The sequence below is a fragment of the Poecilia reticulata genome, chromosome 16 (assembly GCF_904066995.2).
Source record: "Poecilia reticulata chromosome 16, P_reticulata-male-v2, whole genome shotgun sequence".
NCBI classification, from domain to species: domain Eukaryota; kingdom Metazoa; phylum Chordata; class Actinopteri; order Cyprinodontiformes; family Poeciliidae; genus Poecilia; species Poecilia reticulata.
In genome coordinates, this window is record NC_088845.1 from 31,138,151 (window position 1) to 31,162,276 (window position 24,126).

At 39.9% G+C, this 24,126-nt stretch overlaps 1 protein-coding gene across 11 annotated transcripts; it reads right to left on the reverse strand.

Annotated features, from left to right (window-relative positions):
• Positions 1 to 1,515: 1,515 nt before the first annotated feature.
• On the reverse strand, positions 1,516 to 22,550 carry tcaim (T cell activation inhibitor, mitochondrial). 11 transcript variants are annotated; one of them, XM_008432818.3, is made up of 12 exons: positions 22,470 to 22,528; positions 22,331 to 22,392; positions 17,705 to 17,812; positions 14,938 to 15,082; positions 12,614 to 12,764; positions 12,288 to 12,543; positions 11,945 to 12,067; positions 11,089 to 11,186; positions 10,225 to 10,316; positions 9,918 to 10,141; positions 6,839 to 6,970; positions 1,516 to 1,932 (listed from the first exon to the last, which is right to left on the reverse strand). In XM_008432818.3, the coding sequence occupies exons 3-12, from the start codon at positions 17,773 to 17,775 to the stop codon at positions 1,707 to 1,709; spliced, it is 1,518 nt and encodes a 505-aa protein (XP_008431040.1). In that variant the 5' UTR covers positions 17,776 to 17,812; positions 22,331 to 22,392; positions 22,470 to 22,528; the 3' UTR covers positions 1,516 to 1,706. The 11 variants fall into 11 exon arrangements, with proteins under 11 accessions (XP_008431040.1, XP_081473101.1, XP_008431042.1 ...); XM_008432823.2 differs by adding an exon at positions 6,134 to 6,214 and having other exon boundaries at positions 1,799 to 1,932; positions 22,331 to 22,500; XM_081616975.1 differs by lacking the exon at positions 22,331 to 22,392 and having other exon boundaries at positions 22,450 to 22,550.
• Positions 22,551 to 24,126: the final 1,576 nt, after the last annotated feature.

Consider the following 24,126-nt stretch of genomic DNA (forward strand, 5'->3'; position numbering starts at 1 on the left):
ATATTTCTCACACTTCCAGTGGATGAACAGTAGGTGGTGTATGATGCACTAATGTCCAGTGGTCTGTGTGCATTTATAACATAAAAATCCACAAGAAACGTAAGAAAATTGCTTTTAGATAGTTGTCCATTGTAGTGACCACTATGCATGAAAGGTTTAGTATTGTAACTCATACATTTTTCAGTTATTGTGATGGATGTTTGCAGGAAAGATCTCCTGTAGAGGTCTGTATTACAGTGAATCTGAAGAAGCCTCTGACTGAAGATGCTCTGCTTTCCCAAGAGTCTCATGAAGAGGATTGTCAGGGTTTTCCATAACTTTCTTGACCTCATAAAGAATCCTTCTTTGCCTCATCATCTCCAGAGGTTCCACAGTCGTCCCCAGAACAGAACCAGCGTTCTTTATCAGGTTGTTGAGCTTTTTATGTCCCTGGTTCTGATGCTGCTGGCCCAACAGATGACGGATGAAGAGATGATGCTCTCAACAACAGACTGATGGAAGATCTGCAGCATCTTGCTGCAAACCTTGAATGATCTTAGCTTCCTCAAGAAGTCCAGATCTCTGTACTCAGCCTCTTGTCCATCTCCGATTCAACCAATAACTGCAGAGTCAGCTGAGTATTTCTGCAGATGACAGAAGTCAGAGTTGTGTTGGAAGTCTGAAGTGTAGAGTGAAAAGGAATGGTGAGAGTACAGGGCCCTGTGGTGCTGCTGTGTTGCTGACCACCTGGTTAGACACACAGTCCTTCAGTCTCACAAACTGTGGTCTGTTTGTGAGGTAGTCATAGATCCAGGTGACTGTTAAGGACTCCATCTGTGTCTTCTGGAGTTTCTCACAGAGCAGATCAGGCTGAACTGTGTTAAATACACTGGAGAAATCAAAGAACATGATCCTCACAGTGGTGCCTGCTTTGACCAGATGACAGTGGGTTTGTTGTGTATGATGGCATCATCAACTACATCTCCACGGCAATAAGCTCAAGGGGTCTTGATATCTGCTTGTCAGGTGGGCAACAGGATTCTCTTTATTACCTTCATGATGTGGCTTGTCATGGCAACAGGTCTATAGTTCTTCATGACTGAGTTGTGAGTTTTCTTTGGTACCAGAACCAAGCAGGATGTCTTCCACAACAACAGAACCTTTACTTGGGTCAGGCTGAGGTTGAAGAGATCCTGCAGAATCATACAGAGCTGCTCTGCAGCTTCAGGCCTTTAGGACTCTGGTTGATACCATCTGGACCTGCAACCTTGTTCAGGTTCAGTCTCTCAGCTGCCTCTTCACCTTAGCTTCAATCTAAACTTCAATTTTAATAGCTAATCTTATTTTCTAGCTACCACTAAACAGAAAACCTGCAGCACTGTTTCAGTTATATTCAAATCAGCAATTATTAGAAGTCACTTATTTGATCACATCTGAAGTAGTGTTCCTCCTCACCATTCTATTTTAGGAAGTGAAGCATCCTATGAAGAGATGTGCATGTTCTTGAAGGATGGGTCCTGCTGCTTGACACTTGAACAGGGTTTGTTCATGCGATAGAACAACGGTTTTATTTTCTACATTCTTAAACATACAGTTTCTGTGGTTTGCTGTGTTTTCTAGTTTTACACTTATCTCTTTATAGATTGTGAATGCAAAACATTTCTCGGAGGTGAATCCACAGTAGCCATAAAACACGACTGTGTATATATATATATATATATAAATTCTCAGCTCTTCCAGTCCCAGGGGACACATACGTCGCCGTCCTGCATGACAGAGTAAAAGTGGGAGACACAGACATGGAGCCCCTGCAGCAGTGGGGGGTGCTGCTCTATGAACCTCCTGCAGCAGAGAATCATGTGACTGGAGCTCAAGCTGGGCTCCTTGGAGAGGCCCCTCAGAGACAGCCTCTGGACACAGAGCTGCACCACTGCCTCCTCTTCCACCTGCAACCTTTACAAAATACACAGAGAGGAAGATGAATCAATGACAAAATTGATAAACAGGTGTGTGCTCTTCTAGCACAGGGGTCTAAGGTGGGCTCAGAAACCTGATGAGTCCAGATTGAGAGGCTGCCTCATGTGAAGGCTGCTTCCTTTCTTCAGATCTGTGGTGTAGTGCAGTGGCCCCCAACCCCCGAGCCACAGACCGGGACCGGTCTGCGGAGCAATTGGTACCGGGCCGAGCAAGAAATAATTAAATATTTCAGTTTTATGTATTATTTGAGTCTGGAGGATGTTTTATTTTGAAAATCCTTTAACCGGATTCTCTCGGTTACTTGCGCGTCAACATTGAGCCACAAGCAGCAAAATGAGTAAAAAACAGATCAGATGTCTTTGGAAAGTTTCTTTGCTAAGGGAAAAAGGCCCAGAGAAGAGACAGGAGAATGGATTTATCCCGGACTGGGAGGTGAGTCCCACATTACAAGCCGCTCTGCGTAACATGCGGCGACCGGCTGATAATGAGGCAATGAAGCTTCAAGCTGCTTCACCACGTAGAGACCAAGCAGGCTGTGGATATAAGCAACACTTCAGGTGTTATTGTCTCCCATCACTCCCAGATGGGACCGTCTGGTTGCAGAGAAACAAGCTCAGGGCTCCCGTTAGTCAAGTTAAAATTTTCACAAAAGTAAAATGTTTGTTTTTCTGGCGCATCTGTATCTTATTTCGAAGGGATATATAAACGTTACCATAGCGACCAGAGTCAGAGCGTTTGGGCAGTGGTCGAGAGGAGATGAGTAGAGCTTGTGAGTCTTAAGTCTGGTTTAGACGGAAAGATTTAAGAATTGTCGGCCGATTCTCCAAACCTCTGTGACCACAGAGCTGATAAAAGTCCAACAGGTTCGATCGGTTCATGTGTCCAAGGCAGGAGCAACACGAACCGATTCCAGTCACCAACATCCCGATTCCAGAGGATAATCTAGTAAAAAACCCAACATAGCGGGAATTTAGAATAACCAAACACGGATGACGATATAGAAGCAATAGTGACAGTTTGTGGAGTCATTTTAAGAGATAAAAGACGGTAGCAGCCGCTCCATTTGCTGCACTATGATTTGGAGGTGAATATGTTTTATCATAGTTAACATTTTTAACTGAATAAACATATAGGCCTATAATAATGACCTTTACATAAAATAATACACATTTCCACATATCTCTGGTCTCAGTTGCTCGATACGTCAGTTGTTTGGGATTCCCCTCTGTTCTTACGTCACCACGCTTTCTGATTTTACTACCCGTCACATTCAACAGATTGTTTTCTCGTTCCCAGTCAGGGAAAACCCCACAGGCTGCGATAAAAGGGCAAAGACAACCCAAATTGGGCATATTCAGGCTTTAGCGGGATGCAGAAGCCTTATCTGACGTTTCGTAGTCGTCGTTGTCCTTGGTTCTGATGCTGTTGATCTCAGCCTCGAAGAAAACCTGGTTACAACATTTAATTTCCCTTGTGGGATCAATAAAGTATATTTCAATTCAACTTAATATTTCTAAATACAGAATATATAGCACAGAAGTATCAACTTGGAGCTGAGCCCTTAATTTGTCAGTCTGGTCAAGTATAAACATTCAAAATCATGAGGAAGACTCAGGAAAACTCACTGTCTCACTGAAAGGCTGGAATTTAGACGCCCAATCAGGGAATGTAGCCAATCATGTGTAGTGATAGAAGACTGGATGGATCTGACATGCCTCCACATACACTTTGAATTTGGTACAGCTTCTGTACCAGGGTTTGTGTGTTATGATGGTGTTGAAGGCCAAGGAGGAAGAGCAGATGGATGCAAGACTTCCTGCTCTCCAGGTGGGTGAGGGCTGTGTGGACCATCGATCAGACAACGTCAGAGGAGGAGCAGTTCTACCTCTGACGTGGAAGGCATACTGATGAGGGTTCATAGTGATGTTGTTGAAGTCCTTCATGTGGGTCATGACTAGCCTCTCGAAGCACTTCATGACTACAAATGGTAAGTCTGTATGTCGACAGTCTGTCACTGTGGGACACTTGGGGACAAGGACATTAGTGGCGGTCTTTAAGCAGGTGAAGACTGCCAGTGACAGAGGTGTTGAAGATGTCTGCCAACACCTCAAACAGCTGGAGTGCACAGCCCCTCAGTACCCGCCCTGGGATGTTGTTGGGGCCTGCAGCCTTATGGGGGTTGATTTCCTGGAGGAACATCCTCACATCTGCTGTGGTCACACAGAGAGGTGTGTCACCAGGTGGTGGTACAAGTCTGGTGCTGACGGTGGTGGTAGGATCCATAAAGAAACATCAAACTTACTGAGTGCATCTGGCAGTGAGGGGTCCCTTGGGCATTGTGCATCCCTGATGTTGTAGTCTGTCGTGTTCTTGATGCCCTTCCACATCCGCTGGGAGTCGGTGGTGGTGAAGTGGCCTTGAATTTTCTGGGCGTATGTGGCTTTGGCCCTCACAATGCCTGCAGTCAGTTCTTTCCTAAAGCAGCGTCCCTAGCTTTCAGCAGAACTCTCACCTCGGCATTCAGCCTGGGTTTCTGGTTTGGATAACACGTTACTGTCCAGGTGGTGGTGACATTATCAGCACACTTAGAGATGCAGCTCAGAACAGAGGAGGTGTATTCCTCCAGGTCCACCTCTCCCTCATATATATTCGCCTCTCTGAAGGCTTTCCAATCTGTGCACTGAAAACAGTCCTGGAGCACAAAGGCTGCATCCCTGGGCCACACAGTGACTGTCTTCTTTGTTGGCCTTATCCGTCTAATCAGCAGACAATATGCTGGCACCAGCAGGATGGAGATGTGGTCAGAGAGGCCAAGATGGGGGCAAGGAAGAGCTCTGTATGCACCGTGAATGTTAGTGTACACACAGTTATGCAGAAACAGTAATAATATTTACAGACAAAATGTACAGAAAGGACATCCATCCATTTTCTAAACCCTTAACCCTTAGTTGGGTCGGGAAGGTTACTGGTGCCTATCTCCAGTTAACGTTTTGGGCAAGAGGCGGGGTTCACCCTGGACAGGTCGCCAGTCTGTCGCAGGGCAACACAGAGACAGACAGACAAACACACATTCACACCTAGGGAGAATTTAGAGAGACCAATTAACCTAACAGTCATGTTTTTGGACTGTGGGAGGAAGCTGAGAACCCGGAGAAAACCCACCATGCACAGGGAGAACATGGAGACTCCATGCAGAAAGACCGGGGTCAGGAATCGAACCCAGAACCTTCTTGCTGCAAGGCAACAGCTCTACCTACTTTGCCACTGTGCAGCCCCTGTCCTCGACATATAGTGCTTAATTTAAAATGTGATAAACTTATCACGACATAAAATTCTCCCACTCAGAGCACAAAGAGAAGGAGGGGATTGGTCCAACACACAGCATACATTGATTCAACATTGATCAGTCGTTGTCATTTCAATCATTAGATTTTGACCATAAAACATTGATTCAATGACATCTTTACAACATTAGTTAATTGGCTAGAATTGGATGATTATTTGATGGTTGAGCCACCGTCACTCGTCGACCTTAACCATGAATTCAACCTTTTTGACCATAATTCAACATTGAGTTACCATCGCTTGCTATCTGGGTTGAGACCATAATTGTGTCATTAATATTTTCCCTTACACATTGGACTCGTTATGAATGTCAGTAAGTCTTATTCACTGTCAAAAGCTTTAACACACTCGTTAATATTAATTCTTACCTCAACTGAAGTGAAACAAGTAGGACTACTAATAAGGACATCAGTAAGTTTTATTACATTTTCAAATGCTTTAATAACAGTCATTAATATTAACTCTTACTTTAAGTACAGTACCCTTGCTAATCAAGACGAACCATCTTAAGAAAACTGTAAGAGTGTTAACATTGTGTTAGATTATTTAGCAGCATGTCATTCTATAAAAATGGTCCTCCTTAACATAGCAACCACCCACGGGGGATTTCTTATTGGGCTAGTTATACAGACAGACAACAAAGGCTGGTCAGCTAGTGTCAGCTAGTGTCAGCTAGTGTCAGCTAACCTCAAGTTTACAACTATAAGCTGCAGGTAGATTGTGGCAGCCATGTAAATAAAGTAGGTTACTACAATATTTTAACTGAATATCAAGCTATAGAAATGATCTGTTTCATCAAGAATACTAAGCATTCAAGACATGTGCAACTTGCCTCCTGATGGTCTGCCATGCTGCTGTCCTAACTCAGCGAGTCCCCTTCTTCAGCTTCCTCTTCCTCGTCTTCCTAGTAAGACTACCAATCAGAGGACAAGGAATGTAGCTAATCATATGTAGTGATAGAAGACTAGCTGGATCCACCCACCGACGGCCAAAAACATTAACCGTGAGCGAGCAGAAGCAGGAACCAGCAAGTGAGCAGAGAAATTCTTTGCGTATGAACGCAGAGACCGTGCACATGTGCGCTCCGATATCTTGCACATCTATATTCCACTTGCTGATCAATTCTACGCGTGTGTGGATCCCTATATATTCTTACGCTGGGTCTCAATTTCCTTTGCTTGGGGTCTCATTTACTCTAGACTTTTGGCATGATGATGACAACATACAAGTCACTACAAGCAGTGAAGCGATCCACCTCCTCTTTTTTATACGAGTGGTATGTACCAACCACACAGCCCCTTTGCTGCTGACTTGCCTAAAACCTGATTCTTGTTTAATGTCAAGTTGTTATAACAAAGACATTTGAAACTGCCACCCTAAACACACACACATCAGACGATGGTTCCATGTGGACATCGCTGTCCTCACAGCACTTAAAAGGTTAAACGATGTTCAAATGAAGAACACATTTGGGCACACTCATCATCTTAGTGAAGTAACTATGAAGGAGGCATCATTAGATGCTTCCCAGTCTTACTGATGTCTTTGCAGGGTGCGACTTCTGGCCTCAGGGGCATGGCTCTGGAGGAACAGCTGGAGCTCGAGAGGGTCACAGTTGATGGGGATAATGAAGTGCCCCATCTCATGGAGACCAGGTGTAGAGCGATCACTGTCAAAAACAGAAACCAGAAAGCTTTTTGAAACATAAATGCTTCATGCAAAGCTCATCCTTTTTTTTATTTTTTTTTACCAGAAATCAGGGAACCTAATCCAGGTAGGTTTCCTATATTAAATGTGATCAGTTTATGATAAGTTTTGTTAATAATGTTCCAACATACATCTCCCTAAATATAGTAATTTTACCCCAACATGCAACTGTCCAAGATGAGCATATACCTGATTAGGCCTGTCACGATAACAAATTTTGCTGGATGATTGTCTAAAAAATTATTGCGATAAACGATAATATTGTTTCAAGACCTTTTGACACTGATTTAATGGAAATGACTAATAATGCATGTGATTTCCTGCCATAGATAGATACACTTTATTTTCAAAAGAACAAACTACACTGGAACTGATAAACTAAACAAACTAAACAACCAAAAATAAAATTAATTCTCAGTCTCCATTAACAAAAAACGTACTTGAATAAAAACTAAACAACAAAGTGGAAAAAAATACTGCATTCAACCAAAAGAGTGCAGATTATGAAGTCTGTATATTATATTGGCCTTCAGTAATCACTAGATTTAAATAAAGATGGGCACATCCCACTACCTAATGCAGTAGTTCAGACTACACCATTTTTTGCCCTTTGTCGCTTGTGGTTAGTAACCGATCATCCTGCAGTGTGTGGTGTGTTACGGTGGATCGTCGTGGCCGCTCCGATCTAAATCAGGGGGTAGCCAATCAGAAAGCGTGGATTCTCCTCCTGCTTTCTGAAGGGAAATTACGGAGGGGAATCCCAAACAGCTGAAACAGCAACACGAAGTCCAGCGGACATCGGAGATGATATGTGGAAACAACATTAATATTTATTCAACGTTTCGTGCTAAGAATATAGAATGACAAGGAGAGGAGTAGGAGCCAAATTGCTACCGCAGTTGATGAACTCGGTAACTTTTCAGCTGTTCTTTGTTAACGTGACATAAATAGGTTATAATGATTTTCATTCGGTCAGGACTTTAGGCTGACTCTAGCCACATGCATCACAGGTAGATTCTAGTAAAGCATTGATTAATGCCTGGTTTTAAAATGAGTTAACTGAACTTGAATCTTGTAATTAAAATGAGGTCGATAGGTTTAATCGTGCGATTAATTGATTTATCGTTTATCGCGACAGGCGTATACCTGATTATCAGTATCAGTTGCTGTTTGGAAAAAAGAAAGTTGGACTTGACTTAGTACAACTTTTCAGACCAGAGTGATGGTAGATCACAGCTCCACTGAAAAAGTCCTGTTAGTTTTCTGTCCTGCTATCCTAACAGTCATTAGTACTTTTCATTCAGTTTTGCAAATTAATTTGAATTTTTCTTATTATTTTCAATGTGATTTATAACATGTTTTTCTTCCATATAACAGATTTGTGTCTAAGCAGTGATTTGTCAGTATCTGCTTTAAAGCCTCTTAGTTGCTGTGAAGCTTCTCTGTGTTTCTGACATCACACAACTAGTTGAGTTCAACTTCACTTTCATCATGTTGAGCTTGATTTTTCAAGTCTGAAGTCATGGAACTCCATAGTATTGGGCTGTATGAATAAATCGATTCGGCGATATATATCGATATTTTACATCCTCGGAAAGTATCGATTTTTCATCCGCGAGTATCGATCCGTTAAACCATAGGGGTCCATAGCCTTATAGCTCTTTTTAACTTCTAGTTTGTTACGGCGTAGCAGCAAGACTCCGCCTCCCTCAGTCTCACTTTCAAGTTGAGCTTAAAGTGCACATTATAAACTACACACCAGTTTTTAAATTGCGTTAATAGGCCAAGTATAACCGGAGTTATGCTAAAATTAGTAAACCGTATTTTTCCGAATGTCAGAGAAATGTCAAAAGCGCCGCCATTCCCCGGCTTTTCCGATTATGTGAGAGGGAATGAGCTTCCAAACGTACAAAACAAAACATTAGATTCATGTGTTTTTGAAAATGTAAAATCTTCAATAAATAACGATGGGCTGTATTTTGTTGCTGAGAAACGAAGTTGCGCAAGTAACCGTGAAAGCAGTGAGATCGCGAAATTAATGCCAATTTCGACTGGTAACATTCACTTCGTAATTAGTTTTTAGCTTAGCGGTTTGTGTTCTGTATACAAAGGATTACCTGAAGAATGAACATGGGTTGATAACATCCGTAGCGGCGCTGTGTTTTGAGCAGGAAGACTAAGAGGAAAAACCTGCAGCCGGAATCCGCGGCGCAGTGAGGATTTCCATGGTAACAATGGCTGATCGATCATTCTTATTAGCAACAGACAAAGAGTATCAGAGACTGAGAGAACGATGAGATCCTGGTAGTCTGAGAGGCAGCTACTCAGAGATCCAAGCAGGGGAATAGTGGCGCTGCGCTGTGGCGGAGCCACGACTTTAGCAGTTAGTAGTAAACAGCTTACAGCCACGGCTAACAAGGTAGAAAAGCCTTTTTCCCCATAGTCCAAAAGACTGCATTTGTGGCTGCCACAGTGTCCAAAAGAAAACACATAAATGCAATCATTTGCATATTGAGAGACTACAGAGGCTGATAATCTCCCCACTCTGCTCCTGGATTACCGTTTAAACTTTTGAGTTTTATGTCAAATCCACATGAATTAAATGACAGAAACTAATTCTCTCACTGCATCTTTGATTCATTTTGTCCAGCTGCAGACTGTTAGACTGTCCAATCAGAGTCAGGTATTGTGTAGTTGGTGCTTTTAATCAGTTTTCAGTTAACTAAAGTCAAGTCTATGGAAAACAAAATGTCACTAAAATTACTCTGTCCTTCTAAAATCTTTGAGAAAATCATAAAAATGCACTGAATCGCATCGCTCAACAAATATCGTGATACATATCGTATCGTGACCAGAATATCATATATCATATCGTGAAATTATTGTATCGCTACACCCCTAGTACATACTTGTCCAGCACCATGGTGAGGCCATGCAGGCTCCTGGGATGCAGGTGCAGGCGTCGGGACATCAGGCTCTTGTGGAAAGCATTTAGCGTGCTGTAGTGGTCAGCGATAGGCTGGACTGATCCGAGGTGGATTACTTGGGATCCACCCAGAAGGCAACTGATTCTTTCCTTCAACCAGTCTGTTTGCTGCTGGAGACTCCGATAGCTGGGCAGCTGCTGGAATAACTGGAAGCAAATGCAGGGAAGTGTTAAAGAAAATTAAGTTGAAGAAGGAACATGTTACAGCAGAATAACTCCAGCTGTATTACTTTGGTCCACTGATGGTGAACATCCATGGTTCCCAGCATGACGTCTCCAGAAGCATTCATGCCCGACTGGTCAGCGAACACAACAGTATGGCCTGGTGGGGAGGTGGGACAACATTTAAGTGATCCTAGCCATACTTCACAACAGCTTTATTTTCTAATTTATTTCCTTGTTCTGCTCAACACTAGTGTTGGACATCAAATGAACACACAATCACTACAATCTACTCCTATTTTTTAAAGCACTAATATGGCCATAATGGGAATTCTCATGTTTGAGGGATTTCAAAAGCATCTGGTAAATACAACATGGGAGAATTTCATGGATGCATAATGTGGAAATACTGCAATCCTTGATAAAGTTAGTTGAACGTTTGTTACCCTATTTGCAGAAATGGACTGTTCTGTCAGAAACAACCAGAGACAGGAGGTGGGTCTTAGTAATGTCAATCAAGCTTGTGTAACTGCTGCTCACAGTTTCCCCTTTGCTTCTGCTACGCTGCAGCTGGTTCACCACAATGGAGCCAGCAATGAATGCTAAAGCTAGTTAGCATGCCCCACCAGTAACAGAGGATAAACGGTTTCCCTGGAACAGCAAGTTGTTTCTACACCATTAGCACATTTAGCAGAATGTACATTAGCATGATTGACAATTGGAAGCCCCCCTCCCATCTCTGACTGGTTGTTTTTGACCAAGAGCAGTGCATTTCTTCAGAAGGCAATAATAGGAGCTTGATTTTTGTTTCTTAGATTATTGTCATGACATGATGATAGTTTTAGGAAATCTGTAAAAATCATGTTTTAATAAAAGTTGCATACTGCGGCCTCAGCATTTATTTATAAATGACGACCCTATTGAAACATTACCTTGCAGATTGATCAGGTCCTCTGGGTTCTGGTGAGACAGTCGGGTCAGACTCTGAAGCTGAGAGCACTTATGGGCCACTCCCCAGCTGCGCTGCCACCTACACACACCAAGAACATCACTAGTCCATCTTCACTCTTATGTGAAAGTGACACACCCACCCCTCAAGCAGGGTGTTGTAATGCAAGAAATCCATCTTTTATGCAACTCAACATAAAAACTAAACTGTTGATGCAGTAATTTAAAGCATAAATGTCCAATAGTCTGGTCACATATGGCAACTACTAGCCTACCTGCTAGTCTACAGGTTAGATTTTATGAATAGTGCTTTTGTATGAACTAAATAACCAGCCTTATTGATTTCTCTTATTGCTCATTTTTGCAGTGACATTCTGTAGATGTTGCCCCATAACTCTGCACAATGACTCAACTGAGTTAGCAGAGTGTCAACCTAAGTCTCCTACCAAAATAAAAAGAACGCTTACATGAAACAAAATTGCACTTTGATAACCATCTGAAAGCACCACATATGGACTGTGCTGTTTTGGAACCAGGTTATTCAGCTTGTCTAATTTTTTTATGTTTCTCATGATATATATTTTTTTGTTTGTTTTGTTTTGTTTTACATTGAATTGTATTGGGTAAATGTAACAATAAAAATAAAAAATAGTTGAAAATGACTGATTTTCTTTACTTCACAAAAATAGTGGAACTGTGATTTATGTACTTTTTAAGGCTTCTGCAGACTTATCATTTCTGACATCATTTTTCAACACTGATTGGCAGATGGCTGGACAATAACTGGACATTTTAAGTAAAACTATATAGTCAGCGTTAGAGGATGTAGAAGAAGCATACCTGATATTTGCCAAAAGAAACTTTTCACACAGTTCCTTCTTCAATCTGCTCAGCTCTTCTCTCCGTGGAAGACTAGCATTGTGTTTCTTTGTTGCATCAGGTTCACTGTTTCTCAGCCAACCACTGCCAAAAATATCAAAAACAAGAAAACACACACATATATATATATATATATATATATATATATATATATATATATATATATATATACACACACACAGCTGAAAGGGTTATAGTTATATTTTCCTACAAAAACAGGAACTCGGAAGGTACTGAAATATTTTTCTTATAAAAATATGTCTGACTATACTGATTTACTGGATATAGACTCAGAGTTACTAACTGGAGTGTAGGTTCCATTCTCTTGGTCTGCTGCAGCTCCTGCTCAGGATCTCTGAACCCAGTGAAGGTGTAGTAGCTTTTATCCCACTTTATGGGTCTATGAAAAGATTCTCCTCCGTCAGGCCCACTTTGACATGTCCCAAAGCTTTTTTCATGTCTCTCCATGTGCTCCACAGGCAAACTGCAGGATGTCAGTACATTCATCACGGTACTCAAAATATCATTTGTGTGTAGAATGAAACTCACAGAACGGAAACCTGTAAAAGTTTTAAATAAATTAAAATGTAGAATTTTCAGTGTACACAGTAAAATGAATGTGAACAGTACCTGAAGAGACAATGTCTGGCTGCTTCTCAGTGCTCTCCTTAGTGTCCCTGATATAAAAGGTGAGCTTTATTGGCTGAACTAACTTTAAGCCAGGCTTCTGCAAATTTTCCATGTAGCCATTTAATTGCTTCAAAGAATTTTCATTCACTTCCTGGACAAAAAAAGCAGTTAAACAATTTTAGTTATAGCAAGATATCAAAATATGATTTGCTACAGACAGTGTACATCCCTACAAGAAACTATAGACACCCAGACTTAACCATTCAGACTTTGTTGCAGAACTGAGGTGCCAATAAGTGCGTGCGCACACACACACACACGCACACACACACACACACACACACACACACAGACACACACACACACACACACACACACACACACACACACAGGGGCCCTGCCAGGATCTTGGGTCCCCTGACAAAAAATTTGTTTGCCCCCCCCGCACAGCTGCTGTTACAATTTTTTGAGTCTATCTAACCCATCAAAAGCGTCACAATTTTAAAGGTTGCATCTGCCTTGCTTTCTTTGGTTCAATACTGATAATTAGCACAATATTTATTGCTCATGAATTTAACATCCAACAGTCCACATCCAGTATGCAAGTAGGTTGTTTAAATGTTTTCTATTAGTTTTAGATACTGAAATGTCTCTCCCCATGTGCAACAGTCAAAAGCAACGTGCAACTACATATAGAGCAATCCAGACTTCTCAAAAAATGCCATGTAGTTGCATTTTATTCAAGCTGCAGTACATAACTTTAATAAAAAATATGTTTTCTCCATATTTGTTAAAGCTGTCACCATGTCGTAGCAGTTTGTTATGAGACAGTTAATCTGTGAAAACAATCAATCTCCTCCACCTGGTCCCTGAATTACTATTACTGATTAAAGTAATGCACCGTTCTGACCAAAACAACCAATCAGAACTAGTAGGACGCTCTTAGCACTAACAATTAGCCTCATTCACTCACTGCTAAATGTGCTAATGTTGGAGAAACAACTTATCATTACAGGAAACCATTTATCTGCCATCATTAGTTGCCTCCGTTGCCTTGTTTTTATGAGCTGAGGATGGTAAATAACGTGTGCTATGTTAACAGTCTTGTTACAGATTAGTTTTTATTTGAGTTAAAAGTCCTCATTAAGCCTAATCATGCCTCTTTCCAGCCCTTTTTCTACATTATTTAATTTATTTTTTGAGTGTAGGCCACAATTTTAGAGATGATTGTAATTATACCAAAAAGCTTATCTCTCTCTCTCTCTCTTTTTTTTTTTCATGATTCATAATTTTAAATTACGATATTAGATTAAAAGTGCATTTGCATTGGTAAGCCAATGGGCAGTCTGTTCACTTTGGGACCTAAAGTAAACCTCATGTTTGGGCTGAGTACTAATCAGTGGAATGATGTGGAAAAGGCAGAAGAAGGTTGCATTAATTATAACTTCCTTTAAGGAAAACGTCAAACCAGCAAAAGCAGGAGAATCTTCCTTTCATCTCTGGTTTTCAGTATTATCAGAGCTAAAAGTCTTGCAGTATCAAAGTATGTTGGCATTTTTTTGGGATCATGGAATAAGATGCAGTTCATTCACTTTTAGGCAAATTTAGATGTTTCTGTCAGATATATGTATGTATGTTCTCCAGTTTTGTTTTAGTAAATGTTTTATTTAACTTTTATTTTCCAGAGTTCTTAAAAAATCTAAAGATTTTTAAAGATTTTTAAATCTAAAAACAAAGATTGTTTTTACTGCTAAAAACAATCTTTGAAAATACAATATGATTAATTTTGTATTTGACAGGACTCCAAATTATTTTATTTTATGTCTATGAACAAAATATAAATAATTAAATTGTGGAGGGCCCCCTGTTGGTCAGGGCCCCTAGACATGTCTAGGGGCCCACGGTAAAGGGGCCCCTTTACCGTAACCCCTGCACACACATGCAGTCCCATGGGATGTTTGCATAATGAAAGTTTCAAACCGATCAGTAGACGGGGGTTTGTTATGTCAAATTTATGACAGAGCTATGATCTGAAAGGTACAAATGAAATAACAAGAATGAGTCCAAGTCCTAACTTTAAGTGCTTAGTAGCGAGATTTCACAAATAGATTATGTCTATCTTGAATGTTGTGGTGAGACAGTCTCTGCTGGTAAATAATGTATAGCTTGAATAAGCAATAAACAAGATGATAAAACAAGTTAATATTTTTATTTGTTATCAAGTTAATGTTTAATCTATTTAGGATTGGGACTTCTAAATTAATATATTTACAAATCAACAAATTATTCATCTTTTTAAGTATGCTAATTTGAAGATAACTTGCCCGTTCTCTGGGGAATTGACCAAAGAAGTCTGGATGAACAGCAAAATAAAATGGTCTGAGAGCGTTGACAGCCTCTGTCCAGCTCTGTCCAGCTGACAGAGCTCTCTGCTGGACTAGGAAAGCCATCGCCTGCTGCCTCTGTGACCTGAAACAAGACAAGACATAGATATTCATTTCAAGGGTCCTGCTTAGTCTGCCTCCTTATACAGAAATAAAATATGGCTTATTTCATGTGTGCAGTCAGTTTGGACAGTAACAGCAACCCTGAACAGGAGCATCTAGTTTACATACTTTAGATCAACATTAGATGATTTTTTTCCTTTGCTCTTTCTTCTTCTTTCCTTTGGTTTATTTTGTTTGTATTTCCATTTAATTCATGTAAAGCACTTTGAATTGCCTTGTTGCTGAAAATGTGCAATATAAATAAAATTACCTGACTTACCTACCTAATAGATGAGCTGTTTTTCTGCTTGAATGCTTACTTTAAATCAGGAACCCTATTCCCAAGTTTTTCAATTATTAGATGACTTCCTGCTCCAAAGCATTGGAATCAGATGGCTTCATTTCCACCTCACCGTCTCTTTAGGTTTTGCAGAGGCCCAATAATGAGCCATTCGTTTCAGGTGTGTTGAAGCAGTTTTAAAAGGTTTCAGAAATATGGCTCTCCAGGTTCCTCTGCTGTAGAACCTGACAGCAAGCTGAAAGGTAAATAATTCATTTGACTCAAGTGTGTTTCAACCATTTAAAAGTTAGAGGATATGGGGGCATACAGAATGAGTCGTTGTTTTTTCCCAGAGGCAGGGATGGAGCAGCAGGCTCCAACGCCCAGGACCAGTTGAGTCCCCCTAATCAGAGCAGGCTGAGCGGGCTCCTGTGGTGCTGCTTAGACCCAGCATTACCGGACCCCTCAATCCGACCAATGTCCTGTACCAGACTCTCACCCTACTACAAAGCCTCAAGTCTAAGTCTAAGGGCCACTCAAAGCACAGTCAATCTTCTTTTTTCATTACAGAAATGATTTGGCACAATATGGACTTGGTGAATTCTTATTTGACAGAAGATTTATGATTTCAAAATGTTGGCAAACTGAAATGTAGGGATTTATAAGGCTTACTGGTTGGCACATTCCATTAAGATAAAGATTCAACAACTTTTCTTCCAACCAGACAGGAAATCAGAGAAGATTTCAGGCCATCCAGACAGATACATTGGAAATCTTAGCCTAAAATAAAAAGTGGGGTGTGCTAAGAAGCTATTGAACACAATCTACAACAGAGACTGCAGTGATGCAATCTACAACTCTGTTGTTGTAGATGAATTTGCATACTGAGGTTTGGTATCATCTGTAAAGAAGAGACTTACAAAGATCAAATCCAGAAGGTGTGAGGCTTAGATACAATCATCAAGCAGGACATGCTTGATACACGCATATCTTCTTTACATTCTTTGTTAAATTAAATGTTATTGATATTGTATTGGTTTCATAAACAACTGTTTTAGGTTTTAGCAGCATGATTGTCAGGACACTTGCAAAGGAGATCTTTGATCTGAAATGTTTTTATCCTGGTTAAATAAAGTCGAAAGGAGAAGACCACATTAAATGTGAGTTCTAGTCCATTCTAGAATCTAGAATCTAAAACGGTCTATATAGAAATTAAAGTTGACCATAGATTTAGGGCATAATATGGGAATTTGTTTCAAAGGACCTTAATTTACAGGTGGGTCCAAAGCAAATTTTTATGTACAAAGCTCAGTGATGCATGTGAGGAGCGAAGGCTGGTCGTACGGCCTGACCACACAGATCAACTACTTTAGCTCAAATTACTGAAGAAATCAAATCTGGAGTATTTAACTGAGATAAAACTTTTTTTTTTTTTTTTACAAATTTGTTGTGACAGTGTAGTATGACGGATAAAAAATGAGCTCATGCACCTCGTCCCTGTGCTACCAGAAATGCCCCTCCCCCCATCCCTTGATCAAAAACCACCAATCAGAACCAGGAGGAGTCATTTGTCAATCACATTCGCATACTACCTGCTCAGTGTATTAATGGCAAAGAAACAACTTACCGTTACTGGGAAACTGTCACCGGTGGTCATACTAACCAGCTTAAGCATTCATAACAAGTTCCATTGTGGTGGACCAGCTGTAGCATAGCAGCGAGCAAGAGGGAAATTGTGGGCAGCAGATACACAGGCGTGATTGACAGCGCTAAGACCCAATTCCTGTCTCTGATTGGTTGTTTCTGACAGAGTAGTCTATTTCTGCAAATGACACCAGGACCATTTGCAGAATGGTCATCTGTCTCTACTTATCTGTATGAGACAGATGAGTATCTGTCTCATACTATACTGTCATAAAATAATGAAAATTTTGACAAATATGTAAAAAAAACTTTTTTTTTTTTTAAAGTTCCATATTACATCTTTAACATCATGCTAACATCAAGATGCCACAAACAACAGAATATCTTCAGGAATCTAATGGAGTCCATTTCTTAACAGGTCAACTGAAGCAGAAGGGTTGAAGCCAGGTGGTCATAATGGAATGACTGCTTGGTATACCTAGCTGCATATTTTGTAGAGAAGATGTTACATTTATACTACACATTTGGACATGGCAAGTCACCTGACTAATATATGCAACATATGTTTCAGTGATACATGCAGGGAGTCCTATAAAATAAGATGCTGACAGATTCCCAGAGTCTGGATTTTGAAACGAAGCTGATTTCCTGGAGAGAATCTAAAACCATACTAAGTATTACCTAGTGGTGCATCGCAGGAGGGCGCTCACAGACATCACTGATGGGCACAGATGAACTTGTAACCAGGTCATGAGTCCTGACTCAGAGTTATCTGCATCTGTCAAATGCCTGAAACAACATCCACAAGTGTCTCAAGATTTAACAGAAGATAGTGTTCAAAATCAACTGGACTTTAGATGAACTGGTGCCAACATCTGACTGAGAACTGTGTTTCGTAGGCCGAGCTTCTTTAGGATCCTACACCAAGAAACAAAAACTGCAGTTAGAATTTGACTTAATTTGACCACAAATAATTGCAGAATGCTGGCTAAATCTTTTACAATTATTGATATGTCATTTTAGGTAGGCTAGCATAAACATATGCGAAACAAATGCAAGAAAGTAAATGAAGAATTTATTTTCACACAATTGTTGGATGCAAATTCTACAGAAGTGGAATTCTGCAGAATTTGCAGAAGAATTCCACTTCTTTGCAGAATAAATTCTGTTCAGAATTTCTTCAGCAAATTAGGAATTCTTTTCAGAAGAATTGGCTGAACAGTATTACAGGTTTTCGTCCTGGCTGTGGAACACTGGGCCAGCTCTACACCCTCAGCAGGGTCCTAGAGGGTCCCTGGGAGTTCACCCAACCACTTTACATGGGCCTTGTGGACTTGGTTGAGAGTGGGGGGTACTCCAGGAGTATGGGGAACCAGGTCTTTCAATACAGGCTATTGAAACCAGTGTCACTGGCTGTAACACTGGCTGTAACCATTGTCAGAACTTGGTCCACATTGCCTGCAGTAAGGCTTGTTTCCAATGAGCGTTAGACTCCATTGGTTTCCATTGGACCCCCCTCTTCTGGGGGCTGGCATGAGCCCTCTTTTATCCCCCCTACTTTTTTCTGTATATCAAAATCGTGTTAATTTTCTATTATTTCTGATAGATTTTTACATCTTATTTTAAATGCTTGGAGGAAAGGACTGATAAATGCTAGCAGCATGCCTGCGGAAGCTTTGTTTGTGGACGAGTGTAATGCCAGGCTGGTATAGGTGAGGCACTCTGCCCCTCAAGTCAGAAGCAAACTGGACGACAAACGCGACACATTGTGGTGATTGCTGCTGCGCTTTTTCTATTTCTGGAAGTACCAATCATGGGAACAATATAATTCAAATGGTTACATTTATTTTAACAAACTAAACAAATTAAAAACAGATGTTTTGATGTCTTCCATTTTTCCTCCCATTCGCATGAGGTAAATATATCAGTACAGGAGATCTAGTTTTCTGCACGGTGATTTAATTTTGAATGAGTACAGTATAAATGATATCTACAGAACAAATATAGTCCAGAGATAGAGGAATATGGAGGAAGAAGTAGGGTGAGTCAGTGACAGTCTGAGCAGCATGTGCAACCCGCTGGATCTCATCTTTCATTTAAACATCTATGAACATTTTATTTAAAGGAATGCTATGCTGTTAAAATTTAGACAATAAAATTATTATTTTCTTCTTCAAGAAGAAATTGAATTATTAGTTTATTTGCAAATTTTAATGTATTTCTAGTATTGTATGAAATTATTTAAGTAGTTTAAAGAAAAATCTGCAGAACATGCCATTTTTGTTTTACCCGATTAACCTTTGGAATAATTAATAGACTAATAAATTACTAAAATAATTATGTGTTGCAACCCCAGCTGAACTGTAGCAAGAAAACAAAAAAATGACCAGAGCAAAACTATCAGTCCTTTTGACATTTAGTGGTCAATAGAGTGGCCTCACTATCTTCTAACTGACAACCTGCAGTTCTTCACCAGGCTGGCATGTCTCCAGAGGTACATGACCCACCCTTCAATGGCACATCATTCCAGATCATCTATGCCTGTTCTTCAAGCATGGACCTTAGGGCTTGCCACAGAGACTGAGATGTAGGCTCTGTGAGGGCCACTCCAGGTCATGGAGTTTTGTGTCCCTCAAATGTTGGACTTGGACACCTGCTTCATCTTTTGAAAGACCAGCCTCAGTCAAAAGTCAGACTTGTAGCAAATTTATTTAAGTTCTTTTTCAAAATGCTGACATTCTCTTATTTTTTTGCAATGATTCTATGAAGATGAACAAGGTTCCCAGGGACTGAAGCAGCAAAATAGACCCATAACATCATGCTCCCACTACCATGTTTAAAGGTGGGACCTGGGTATTTAGGGTTGAACGCCTCTCCCTTCCAAACAAAAGCAACATCCCTATGCTCATCAGTTTAGTCTCATCAGACCAAAGAACAGACTTCCAAAACACATCACCATGTTTTAAAGGAGCAGTATCATTTAAAATAAACTTTTTTTAGTTTTACATTATGTTATAATGTTATTCCCTCTTCAAAAACATACCAGGAATGTTGCCTCGATCCTTTCATACATGTATGAGAAATCATTTAATCTCCCATGGTAATTGTTCAGCTGTGCAAAACTCCTGGTTGGACCCAGACGTAGCTCCTCCTCAGAGCTGCAGCATCCCAGCTTCCACCTCACAGAGCCCTCCGCCGCAACTCCACCACTCAGCTCCTTCAGACTAGCCAGCAGCAGTTAGCAAACACCTAGTGGTTTCACCCTCATGATAAGGGTCTACTATAATCTTTTTGAAGTCCAGACTATTTTTTTTTCTTTTTGAATGATGAATTTGCTTCTTACCAGAAGTATCAGAGTAATGCCTTGTCCTGCCAACTATGTAAGGGTCAATGCTGATTGGATACTCAGGTGTGGTGTGAGTTACAAGGCTGAGATGTAGGCTGAAATAGATAGAAATAGTTAACTTGTTCAGGTAGTTTTAAAGCTAGTTGAACGGTCAGATTTACCTTGGAAGCAAAGAAAGCAGAGCACTGCTAATAACTGTGGCATTGTCATTTTTCAGTTTTCTTGTTATAATTAAGCACATCAGAAAAATCTACTTATGAAACTTTGTAGATTTTGTCTTTGTTCATTTAGAATCAATAAAAGTATGAACAGTTTTTATTATAATTGTTTCCACGAAAGTATTAAGTTTTGTGTGATTTCAAGGGGATTAATAATTCTGACCTTAACTGTATATACTAATTTGTATTTTTTTAAACTTTTATTATTAATTATTATTATTATTATTATTTTAGCACCCTTACTTTTTGAATGACTTCCAGCCAAAAGTTCAAAGCTGGCTGCATTTCTCCATTTCTGCTTTGAAATAACAACAAACTGAAAATATTAGGGTTTTGTTCATTTTGTCATTGTTGTAATGACTACGCCATTCTGGATTTTAGATTTCTCTTTCCAGGGTGTGCAACAGTTTTATCTCCCCTTTTGGAGGATTTATTTTAATGCTTCTGCCCATCTCTGTTTCCTGACATATTTCAGACTTTATGCTAGAGTTATGAGACCTCAAAAGTAAATAAACTAATCATACATTTTATTCTTTTTTGATAACACTTGGGTTGCAATCAGGCACAGCTGTAAGCACGGTTGCCTTGGAACAAGGAGGTCCTGGGTTTATATCCTAGCCCAGACCGTGCAAAGGGTCTTCCCACAGTCCAATACCATGCATGTCAGGTTTATTGATCACTCTGAATCACCCTGATGGTGAGGACGTCTCTGCTTCTCTCTGCTTTGCCCTGCGATGGACCAGCATCTCACCCATTCTGTCAGGAGCAGCCAGGCCTAACTTACTCTTACACAGATTTAGCAGGTCTATAAAAATGATGGCTGGATGATAACCATGTTGATGGGTGGAGTGGACACCTTCTACATCAATAACCATTCTACTTTTATAATAAAGGTTGAAAATATTAATTTTTATGCCATATATATCCTAATTTATTTAGAGACATTAATACCAGAGAACACCATGAGATTTATTGGAGGCAAAAACCGTTTTGCAATAATTAAACTAAAATATTAGTAGCCATTATTATTAAATACTAGTATTATTAGTAGCATGAGTAAACAAGAAACAAAAAAAAATATCTCAAACTAAAAAAAAAAAAAAAAAAGTTTTTAAATCCAATTTCACGAGTTTTCACGATAACGGTTTCACTAATGCCAAGCAGGTTTCTATAATGTTTGATTAGTAGATATAATCATTCTGTCCAGATATGACTACATAAAACTAGCTAACCCCTTTTAAAATAGTCTCAGGTCATAAAAAATAATTTAAAACTATAGACTAAATCTCTCTTAATGTGGTTTTATGCCATAAACGATCCTAAAATTGTTACTTTTCTAAGTCTTAAAGAATAGAATGAAGATTTAAAATATGGCTGATCGCAGATTTTTAAGTAGTGAAAATTCATTAAAGCGGAATATATTCAAACTGTTGCGAATAACTTCAGCGTCAAAAATGACACCAAAACCAAACGTAACCTTACAGACGGATCTGGATGAGCTGCACTTCGCCTCGGTTCAACAACGACGTCCTGCAAGTGAGTCATTTTTATCTGACATTATTTTCATTAGACGGTATTTTGAAAATGGGAAACATCCGTTTCGCTAACAGATTCTTGCCAGTTCATTTTAACCCCTGCTGACGTCAAACACCGACCTTAAACAGCCAGTCTTGTGACGTCAGTTATCACCTTAACTAGCCAAAACAAACCATTCAGCTCATTCAACAGTCAGCGGTTCCATACCTGAAAGTGTCAGCACCTACAAATCATGCCTTCATTTCTTCAGCCTTTCCTGTGTCTTTTAACTGTTGTTATAGATCATAAATACATCAGTAAGAGAGCATATCAAACTAAAAACCAACCCAACGTCTCCGTGAAGAACCTGCTTGTTGCTTTTCTTCTTCTTGGCGGATGGCAAACAACTTCATAGGTGCATACCGCCACCTGCTGTACAGGAGTATGTAATCACATGAACTGTAGTTTTAAAAAAAAAATCTTTATTGAGACACCGAATACAAAACAGTACATATGTAATATAGTAATGACGACCACCAATGGGCTACAAACATTGAGACCACTCTACATAATAACATTAAACAAATACATTACAAAGAGAGCACATAAAGTGCATGTTCTAATTGCTTTAGAATAACTTCTTAAGTAAATAAAAACTTATTTTACTAATGGAAAAAAAAGGTTTTCAAATCCAATTTCACGAGTAGGATAATACCATATCAACTTTATTTATAAAGCACTTTAAAACAACCACAGCTGATACAAAGTGCTGTACATTAAAACACAAAATAATAAAAAATAAAATAAAATAAAAACTTACAGTTTAAAAACAAAAATACACAATTTAAAACTAGATCCCGCTGGTGTTAAAAGCCAAGTAAAATAGATGAGTTTTAAGACAAGCTTTAAAAGTGGACAGTGAAGGGGCCTCTCTGACCTGCAAAGGCAGGTCGTTCCATAACTTTGGGCCCATGACAGAGAAGCCCTGTCCCCTCTGAGCTTCCTTCTGGATCTCTGTACCTCCAGGAGCAGCTGATCTGCTGACCTGAGAGACCGATAGGGTATGTAGGGGTGAAGAAGCTCAGAGTGGTAAGCCGGGGCAAGATTATGTAACGATTTAAAAACAAACATAAGAATTATAAAATGAATCCTAAAATATACAGGCAGCCAGTGAAGTGAGGCCAGGTCAGGGGTCACATGCTCCCTCTTTCCAGTTCCTGTTAAAAGTGGTGCAGCAGCATCTGAACCAGCTGCAGATGTGAGAGCAGCGACTGACTGACTCCCAGATAAAGTGAGTTACAGTAATCCAACCGAGTCGAAATAAAAGCCTGGATCACTGTTTCAAAATGCTGCCTGGAAAGAAAAGATTTCACTGACGCCCATCGCCTTAAATGATAAAAGCTGGACTTAACCACGGCTCTGATTTGGCTGTCCAGTTTAAAATCACCTTAAAACCAAGATCTGTAATAACAGGTTTAAAATAAACCTCCAAGGGTCAAAGGTCAACAGAGGAGGACTCACTGGATCCAAACACCACCACCTCTGTTTTCTTTTCATTAAAATTTAAAAAGTTCAAGGCCAACCAAGCTTTAATATCACCAAGACATGCCAGGAGATGTTTAAAGGAATATACATCCTTCTGCTTCAGGGGCAAATAAATGTGACAATCATCAGCATAACAATGAAATGAAATCCCATGTTTCCTAAGGATAGAACCCAGAGGCAGTAAATACAGAGAGAAAAGCAGAGGGCCCAGAATTGAGCCCTGCGGGACACCATAAGGCATTGAAGCAGCAGATGATTCAGAGTCACTAATTTTCACTGAAATAGTTCTCTCCTCCAGGTAAGACCTGAACCATTTAAGAACAGTGCCATCAATACCTACAATGTGGTGTAATCTCGATATTAAAATGTCGTGGTCTACAGTATCAAAGGCAGCAGTTAGGTCAACTAGGATCAGAACAACATGGTGACCAGAATCACATGCAAGAAGGATGTCATTAAAAACTCTTATTAAAGCAGAT